The following is a 9,694-nucleotide window of genomic DNA, read 5'->3' on the forward strand; positions in this document are numbered from 1 at the left end:
TGACCAAGCACAATCATTTTTTAAAAATATATATACATGTATATATTGCATATTTACTATTTAAACTTATCATAAAACATGATAAATAAAATAGAAAAATAAATAAGCACATTTATTAACAATTGTATAATTTATGTACCGGTATATATTTTGCGTTATTTATTAATTTCTATGAGTATATTTGTTTAGGCAGTATGTAGTGAACAAGAGCGGATACAGTTTACTCCTTACCGGAAGTGTCATGTTGTCTGAGTTGGCGTCGGTTGGCTAGGAAGAGCCAGGCTGGGCGGGTTCCTTTATTTCCACTCAGTACTTAATAATATATAACCGTTAAAACGTTAATGGAGTGTATATTATGTTTCCCTTTCTTCCTCTTGACTGCATCCATTCAGCTTTACAAAATAAATCCAGCTGTTAAGTATAAAACCGTATTAACACGTGTGAAAATGGAAAAAGCCAGTGTTAAGATGGCTGTGGTACTTGTTGCACCGCGTTATCATGTTATTTCCACTTTAGAGAAAGGAGTGGCGACAGAGGGGAGGGGTGGAGCAGTGGGAGAAATTCATAGGGCGTATGAGGAAGTTATAATAGACGTGGGAAAAAAGAACAACAGGATTTTATGTTCAGCCGGATAGTGAGCTTTACCACTTTGAAAATGCCTGCAAAGAAAGTCTGCATCGTCGGATCTGGAAACTGGTAACTTTGCATCCGTCTTTTACATGCATCACAAACAGTACCGCTGTTTTTAGACTATAGTTGCAGTACACTCGCTTAACTGAATGCGGAATGTGTAATTCAGCAGATTTATATCTGTAAAGCTAAGAGACAGCAATAGATTTACGCCTTTATATTCCACATAAATAATGGAAGTAAACCGTTCAACGGCTGTGGATCGAGCCCGCCTCCTCCCTTCTGTATCCTACACCATCCTGAAGGCGATAAGCTGCAACGTGAACATCCTGTAGCTTAGAGAAAAAGGCAAATAGAAGTCTGATTGTTCCTTTGAGTAAAAGCGCCCTTTGGATACTCAACGGAAGTTTTGCCTCCCAATGCACCAACATTACATCGTCATGAGTCTTTTTGCAGCGTACATATGTCTCCATAGGGAGGTCGTTTTGTTCCCCTGCAAATCAAACCTTTATTTCACCTGATTATAAAGTAAAATTCAAACCAGTGCAAGCTCTTAAGATCTATTTTAGCTTACCACGATCCACTCTGACTCATTAGAGTCTGCATCTGAAATGTTCTGTTGAATTTTAACATAACACTGACTGTCTTCTCATGTCCTTTCTTCCCTCCAGGGGCTCCTCCATTGCCAAAATCATCGGGCACAATGTCAGAGCGTCCAACCGGTTCGACCCAATGGTGAATATGTGGGTTTATGAAGAAATGATCAATGGGAGGAAGCTCACAGAGATCATTAATACCGAGCACCAAAATATCAAATATCTGCCAGGCCACAAGCTCCCCAAGAATGTGGTAAGTGCTCTAATGTAGGGTTTTTTTAGACACACTAAGCCCATCCTGTCTCAACATGTTATGCAATTCTCTGTAATCTTGAAACATACTTTCCTTGTACAGTAAGACATTACACTGATAAGATAACTTAACCTTGACCCATACAAAGTTCATCTACCTTTGATATGTAATTCTGGGAGTCTCATTGAGGCTCACATAAATTGTATTCATGCAAGAGTCAGCTCACCTCAACAACATAAGGATTAAGTGCAAAACAAAAGAAGCATTCAGTGGCAGGAAATACATACTGTCAGAGCGGACACGTTGTCTCAGAACAGAAATAGTCTTTCATAATAGTTACTGGTTAATTTAGAGTGATTTATTTACATTATTTCTCCTCTTTTTTCATATTGAGATATTTTCCATGGGACTATAATTAGGTTTTAGTTTATTGTGTAATTTCCCACCTGTGACTTTAAGGGATAACTTTGGTATTTTTCAACCTGGACCCTATTTTTCATGTTTTTGTGTCTAAGTGACTGATTGGAAAACAGTTTTTGAAACTGGTCCAGTATTGAGTGAGACTGCTGCAGCAGGCAGCTGCAAAAAAGGCTGCAATGTAACCACTTTGGGCAATCTTTCATTGTCAATTTATGTCCACTAAGAGTGTTTGTTTTTGCCTCTGACAGGCTCAGGTTGATATCATAAGTGTCTGAAGACATTATGGAAAGGATCCCTACAAAGATAAATCTTGAGATCCTTTTTGCTTAACCAGAAACAGCCTTGAAATTACTATTACAAAACCCACCAGACTCCATTTTAAAAAAGAGCAGTTTTATCATAGTAAAACACACTTCATTCAAAGTCAACAGAAACAAAATAGAACTCACAAAAGCCGTTTTGGTTTGTCTTTTGCTGTTCCAACAATCACCAACTCTGGTTTGGTTGAAAAAAAAACAACTCTTCATTCACCCAGTTAGATGTGAAAATATGCTGTCTCTATAGACGCTAAAATTACTATTAATTTAAATGGAGTCTGGTGGGTTTGATGATGATGATTTCAGGGCTGTCTCTGGTTAAACAAAAATGATCTTACACTTCAACAAAAGGTGTATCTCTGTAGGGATCCCTTCCATAATGTTGTCAGACACTTAAACTAATAATCTGAGCCTATCAGTAGCAAAAACAAACACTTTCAGTGGACATAAATTGACTCTGCACAAATGCTCCGAGTGGTGACACTGTAGCCTGACTAGTTTAGTTTTTTGCTTTATTTTACTTTTCTTTTAATTGTATTGACTGACATAATATTTCTTTGTCCAATTAGTTTTTTTGTTATTGTTATGGAGGTTTATTACCTGTTTGTGCTCTGTCTTTGCTCCATGTCATAGTAGTATTTTTGTTATTATTAAAAAGTAAAAATCATATGGGAGCTGAGATGGTACATCTGAATGGTTTAATCTGAAACATAATAAATGTAAAGACAAAAAGCAGCCCTGTTTGTAGACATGTCCTGTGCCATGTTGGTACTCTGTGATGTGATGCTGTTAAAGGACTAACTTTGCCATACCAGGTCGCCATTCCCGACATCACAGAAGCTGTCAAAGGAGCAAAGATCCTTGTCTTTGTAATCCCACATCAGTTCATCAGCAACGTCTGTGATCAGATGAAACCTCACATCACGGAGGGCACCATTGGGATATCGCTCATCAAAGTAAGATCCTGTCATTGCTCTCCATGTCACATTTCATCACAGCCAAAAGGGGAAGCAGGGGATTATTGTCACCTGACTTTGCTTCATATTGTCCGGTGGCCACGACATCACGGGACGTTGGAGTTGAGCAACACAGCCAGTTATCACAATGAAACCTGAAGTGTCTGTTATTATTACCTCATGGCCATCACACTCTCCAGGCAAGAGGTTATGGGTACAGAATCTGTGTCTTATTGGTTATCATTGTTCAGGGTATCGATGAGGGACCAGATGGACTGAAGCTCATCTCAGACATAATCAGGGAGAAACTAGAGATTGAGGTCAGCGTTCTGATGGGGGCCAACATCGCCAGCGAGGTGGCAGATGAGAAGTTCTGTGAAACCACCATCGGTTAGTCACTGTTTTCTGTTCTTCATTCAGCTGCATCAAATTTTACTAACGTGGCTCACATGCACATGATTTAACATTGAGAAACTGATACTGTGTGGTGGTCAGAGAGTGACAGAAACACAGTGGTACTTTCCTGTTTTACGAATATTAAGTGTCTTCTTCATAAAATGGTTTAAATACAGGGGCAAAAAATGAGGCAAATGGCCAAATCCTCAAAGAGCTGCTTCAGACTCCCAACTTCCGCATCACTGTCGTAGAGGAGAGTGACACAGTGGAGCTGTGTGGAGCTCTAAAGGTAAAAACAACCACATGTAGTGAATATCAAGTGTTATTCCTCATTAAAGGAATACTTCACCCCCCAGATGACTGTTTGTATATTAATTACTCACCTAATGTTACGTGGAATTCTTAAAGAAAATTTTGTTTTTCTCGCATGTCTTCCCAGTCAACAAAGAATCCAAAAATGGAGAAAATTATTAATGAATTGAGGTCATAGGGGTCCAAGTTTAACAACACCTAAACTTTCTGAAAACATCCATTTACACTCTCACGCAGCTCGTGCGGTGTAATCCAAGTCTCATTTACACCCCAAACAGATGGTAAACCAAACTAAAGTGAAACATAGCTATGCTCTCTTCAAAGCCAGACTCCATTAAAAAAAAAGAGTAATTTTACCTTGCTGAACACAGGAGCTGCTGGTCTACTGCTGCCTCAATTAGTTTGTTTGTTTGTGTTATTGTGTGACTTTAGTGAATCCAAACTTACCCTTGAAAACACCAAAGTCGCACAATAACTCAAACAAAGTAACTGTTTGAGGCAGTGGTAGACCTGCAGCTCCTGTGTTCAGTGAGGTAGAATTACTCTTTTTGTCAGTGGAGTCTGGCTTTGAAGAGAGCATGGGTAAGTTTTATTTTCTTTTTGGTTTTAAAAAGTTAAGTGAGTAATAGTAAGGTTTTAGCAAAAATGCATGTATGTGGGAAGTACTGAGCATATGACTGGATAAATGAGACTTTATGAGGCATATCATTTTAGCTGTGTGAGTTTGTAAACAGATGTTTTTATATAGTTTTGCTGTTGTTAAACATGGACCCCTATGACTTTATTAACAAAGAATTTTCTCCATTTTTGGAGTCCTTGTTTATCGGAGAAAAACCTTTTCTACATGAATTCAGTGTAATTTGGGGTTAGGGGGTGAAATATTCCTTTAATAGAAGTTCCAAATTTAAACTCTTCCCTCAATGTGTTAATCAAGAGTAAAATGTTGCCTGTCAGAATATCGTGGCAGTAGGTGCTGGCTTCTGCGACGGCCTCGGTTTTGGCGACAACACTAAGGCGGCGGTGATCAGGCTGGGTCTGATGGAAATGGTTGCCTTCGCCAAGTTGTTCTGCAAAGGCCCAGTGAGCTCCGACACCTTCCTGGAAAGCTGTGGCGTTGCTGATCTCATCACCACTTGCTACGGGGGACGAAACCGCAAAGTCGCCGAGGCCTTTGTCAGAACGTCTAAGGTAGGTCCCATTACATCATGAGTCCCAGTAACTTGGATGTCATTGGTGGCCTTAGGGTTAACTCTACCCACTTCTACTTGACTAATGCAGAATTACTTAACAACTATAGTTACGATAACTTGTCAGTTACAGCAATTTGTCACATGATTTGCATTTAGAAGACTTAAAGGGATAATTACCTGTAGGGCTATTTATTAATCTAGATTGTTTTGGTGTGAGTTGCTGAGATATCAGCCGTAGAGATATCTGCCTTCTCTCCAGTATAATGGAACTAGATGGCACTTAGCTTGTGGTGCTCAAAGAATACATTTGAAAAACTCAACATCAATGTCTCTTTCCAGAAGTTACTCAAAATAATCCACAGACCTTTGTGTGAGCAGTTTCATGTAGGAACTATTGTCTTTCTACTGAACTACACCTGCCCGCTTTAATCTTAAAATACAAGACAAAGTCACCTTTTTTAAGGAGTGCATGGCATTACTTTGATCTTTGGATCACTAGTCAGTTGCTAAACCAGTACTTGTTAAACCGGTGCATCACTGCGTATTTAAAACAGCATATGTCATTGCCAACAATCCACAACAAATGTGTTTCATGTCCTTTAAAAGATAACCAAGAAACATGAACAATGTGTGATGCATTTTTGATTTTGGGGTGAACTGTCCCTTTAAAATAGTTGCAAAAATATATAAGTTATTTTGAATATATGATGTAGAGGCCATGCATTTCAAGATGATATGATGATGATAGTATTATGGTAGTTGTCTACTTTTTACTGTACAGACATGTTCAAGGGCTAAATCTGAGCTCTGGAGAAAGACGTATCGCTCAAAAACCACCTTAGAAGATATCTAGAACATGTCAACAAAACAACATTAAAACTGTTTCTGTATTTCTTTTCTGCAGTCTATTGCTGAGCTGGAGGCAGAAATGCTCAACGGGCAGAAGCTGCAGGGTCCACAGACCTCAGCTGAGGTCTACAAGCTCCTACAAAAGAGGGACATGGTCAACATGTGAGTCCACATGCTTCTATAAACTATTACTGGGTCTTTTTGGGTATCAAATGTTACATAAAGGCCCATTACCTTAAAAAAAAACACGAGTCAAACTGGACTACAGCTGCAAAGATTAAAGGCGGATTCAGGGATTACCGAGAATTCATTTTTTAACTGAACACACACCAAAACACCGCTCCCGTCAGTGCTCCTTCAGAAGTTACAGTAATATATGGTTTGTTCCCATTTACAGAGTCAGAGTTATACATGAACTAGAATTTAAATTTTTTTAATGCACATACTTAATGGACAACTAGCGGACTGTAAGGAGATATTCTCTGAATTTGACAAAAGGTGTATTGGATTAGTTTCATTGATTGCACCATAAATCAATTAGTGGATCAACAGAAAACAAACTGGCAACTATTGAGCGCTGAATTATCATTGTAGTCATTTTTTCTAAGTCAAAAAGCCAAATATTTGCTGGTTTCCTGCAACTTGAGTGTGAGAATTAGATTTTTTTTCACTGTCATACATGATAATAATCTGAATATTTTTGGAATTTTGGATTGTTGGTCAGATAACATTCAGTTTGAAGACGATACCTTGGGCTCTAGGAAATCGCACAGGGTATTTTTTTAATAGCTTCTAGAGTTGTTCTGATATAGATACCAGTACCGGACATGCCTCTAACACTGCCTAAAATACTGGAGCAGGTATTGGCAAGTACTCAGTTTTCCCATTTGTCAACTCTTCTTCGTTGCTCGTAAACAGTAGCCTACACAGCAGGTTGTGCTACTACTGTTTTTTAGAGTTATGAAGAATACTTGATTTTTCCCAGTTTTGACTCCAACCAACGACTCTTTGCTTCATGTCATACCCCCTCTCTCCCCCACATTTCTTTTGTTTTTATTTTATTTGATAGGGACGATACAACATAACAAAGTTCCAATAGAGAGTATGAGACTGATGTGTTGCACAGAGAGTCTATAGCTATTGCTAATTTTCAGCTCTTGTCCTTAGTTGGGCTTTTACATGTAGACATTCAGTGTTGGTAAAAGCACAATAAAATACATATCCCACAATCAGCATACTACAGTACACACACACACACACCTAAGTACATACACAGATGAGCCAAAACATTAAAACTACTGACAGGTGACCTGAACAACACTGATCATCTTGTTCCAATGCAATGTTCTGTTTGGAAACAGTGGGTTCTGACATTCATGTGGTTTCCACCTGACATGCTCCACCCACCTAAACACCAGTACACACCGTGGCCCAGTCCCAAACCACTCCCTACCCACTACCACTTCACTACCGAGTGTCACTCCAAATCAAGTTACACTCGCAACTGCGGAGGGCACTCCTGATTAAGGGGAAGTGTATGAAAGAGAAACCAAACCATGGGGCAGCCTCGCTACTCTACCGGAAGAAGGAAGCAGATGTAACCATGGATACCAACAGACGCATTGTGAAAGCAAAATAGAGCAACAGGCTATAAAAAAAATCATTTAAATATTAATTAAAATTAGTTATATTAAAAATAAACTTGGATAAGTCAGATAAGAGATACAGTGCAGTGTAATCAAAGTCATTAACTTGTTCATATTTTCTAGACACAGTTTACACATTTACAGATTAATTCATCTGGGCAATCTTACCTCCATCCCTGCTTTGCAGCATTCCTCTTTTTAGTGAAGAGACACTCATTTTTAATCTGTACATCAATTAACTGCTTTGTTTTTTCTTCTGTCCCTGGGAACACAGAATTATATATATATTTTTTAAATCATGAGAATGGGATGAGGAATTTTTAGACAGTTTTAAATAGTTTATTTAAGCATATGGACGTGTAGGTTTTCATCTTTTGACATCAAACATTCTGTGAGTTTGAGACTGTAGTGTCTAATTATGGGTGACACACACATAAAATATGGATCCCATACTGTTAATGATAATTTTATGATTTAATGATTAACTTTTTCAGCTGCTATCTTTACTTACTTTTACTTACTCTTAAGTATGATCCAGAAATATATTCTCCCTAAAAGTCACGTGATTCTGACAATACTGATTCATTTGTTTATAACTGTACAACAACATTAGAGAGTGCCAAAATGATCACAGTACCCTGAAACCCCCTCAGTCTGCTGAAGGTTACTGATGATCACGTGGGGACACCCGTTAGTCTGTTCCAATGTGTGTTCACTGAATGCCAGGGAGGACTCTTGCCGTGCCTCTGCAGGATCCTTGGATCTTTGACTTTGATCTTTGACTTTTAGAAACACCCACCCACTGACAGTTCACACAGGTGTTTTCAGTTCTGTGCCTGATTCTTCTCAGGACTGAGTGGGGATGACTGCTTGACTGACATTTCCATCACTCACTCCCTTGTGGGGTTTGTTGCATCTGTGTCTTACATGGGTTTTTATAATTAGGGCTGAACTACAGCCCAATAAAGCCCAGGACAAGAAGACAGTAAAGCTTGTTAGAATCAGAATCTGTAAGGGTGAAAAAAACTTGTTCTTACAGCTATGTAGAGTTTGATGTCATTATGTGATTGCGCACTGCTTTAACCATCTTCACCTTGAGCAGAGATCTAATCAGCCACATGTGAAACACCGGGGACATCGTTTAGTCAGTCTCATTTGATAAGCTGGCATGTAAAAACCTTTGTGTCCTCTATCTGTGTCCTCTACCAAACATCCTTTAAAATTAACCCTGAGTGTCTGCTTCCTTCTTCAGGTTTCCATTGTTTTCTTCCGTCTACCAGATCTGCTTCGAGGGCAAAGAGGTGAAAGAGTTCATCACCTGTCTGCAGAACCACCCAGAGCACATGTAATGTCCACTGCTGCACCTTCAGTAGCAACTTACTGCCACTAGAGGGCGGAAGAGATTCATCAGACAGAAACGCACAATTCAACAAAGCAGATACAACCAAGCGCACTTTTACTTATTGTTTTTATTGGTGATAGTTCATAATGGAGTTCTCTTGACTTTAAAAGGATTTATTATTGATTTTGCTCTCATTTTGTTTAATATTCTTTTAGCTGGTAGCTGCAGGTGTTACAATACAGAGCTCCTATTAAAGCAGATCACTCCGCTTCTGTTATTGTCAAATATATGAATTTTGTATGGGAGTACAGAAACACAACCATGTTTGTCTGATTTACTTTTTACTACATGACAGTGAGATTACAGTCTCAAAATTTTTAAAGGATTGTGTTTATTTGTCAAAATGTGGGGTCTTTTTCTCAATAAAAATAATCTCAGAGGAAATTGAACACTGTCTTTTAATTTCTAAGGAGCCAAAATATGTCCAGTAAGTTGTGGCACTTGAAAAGGGTCCTTAAATGGGAACTTGAAGCTGATATTGACCCCTGTGTTTGCAGCTCTGTGATAGAGTTTTGTGTTAGATCTCACAGTCGGGCTGTAACGGGCTGAGGCTGCTTCCCACGGGAGCCGCAGTAACTTGGTATGAGAAAGCAGATTAAAGAACAAACAGAGTCCTTGTCCCTCCATCTCAACCATGTTAGAGATCAGACTGGTGAGGCCTTTGATAGTCTACCACTGTCTGCCTCTGTCTGTCTCCCATAACTGTTTCTACGAAGTATGTCTATTT

The 9,694-nt window shown here is 38.9% G+C and overlaps 2 protein-coding genes across 2 annotated transcripts in view; one reads left to right on the plus strand and one right to left on the minus strand.

Moving 5' to 3' along the window:
- The window catches only part of LOC117250208 (oxysterol-binding protein-related protein 11-like), a 33,132-nt gene extending 32,768 nt beyond the window's left edge, over positions 1-364 (minus strand). Inside the window, exon 1 of the mRNA XM_078165996.1 lies at positions 232-364. The gene's annotated coding sequence lies outside the window, so the exon portion shown is untranslated. The remainder of the gene's footprint in view (positions 1-231) is intronic.
- Positions 365-538: 174 nt separating this feature from the next.
- On the plus strand, positions 539-9,341 carry LOC117249756 (glycerol-3-phosphate dehydrogenase [NAD(+)], cytoplasmic-like). Its single transcript, XM_033615460.2, has 8 exons — positions 539-696; positions 1,302-1,479; positions 3,032-3,172; positions 3,424-3,562; positions 3,745-3,857; positions 4,835-5,068; positions 5,975-6,081; positions 8,818-9,341. The coding sequence occupies exons 1-8, from the start codon at positions 620-622 to the stop codon at positions 8,912-8,914; spliced, it is 1,086 nt and encodes a 361-aa protein (XP_033471351.1). The 5' UTR covers positions 539-619; the 3' UTR covers positions 8,915-9,341.
- Positions 9,342-9,694: the final 353 nt, after the last annotated feature.

Source organism: Epinephelus lanceolatus, chromosome 24, assembly GCF_041903045.1.
Source record: "Epinephelus lanceolatus isolate andai-2023 chromosome 24, ASM4190304v1, whole genome shotgun sequence".
NCBI lineage: Eukaryota > Metazoa > Chordata > Actinopteri > Perciformes > Serranidae > Epinephelus > Epinephelus lanceolatus.

Bases quoted from the DNA above. Each gene is read 5' to 3' on its own strand.
- LOC117249756 (XM_033615460.2), top strand. From the start codon at position 620: ATGTTCAGCCGGATAGTGAGCTTTACCACTTTGAAAATGCCTGCAAAG. The intron at 3,173-3,423 runs GTAAGATCCTGT...ATCATTGTTCAG, and splicing joins TTGGGATATCGCTCATCAAA to GGTATCGATGAGGGACCAGA. The intron at 3,858-4,834 runs GTAAAAACAACC...GTTGCCTGTCAG, and splicing joins AGCTGTGTGGAGCTCTAAAG to AATATCGTGGCAGTAGGTGC.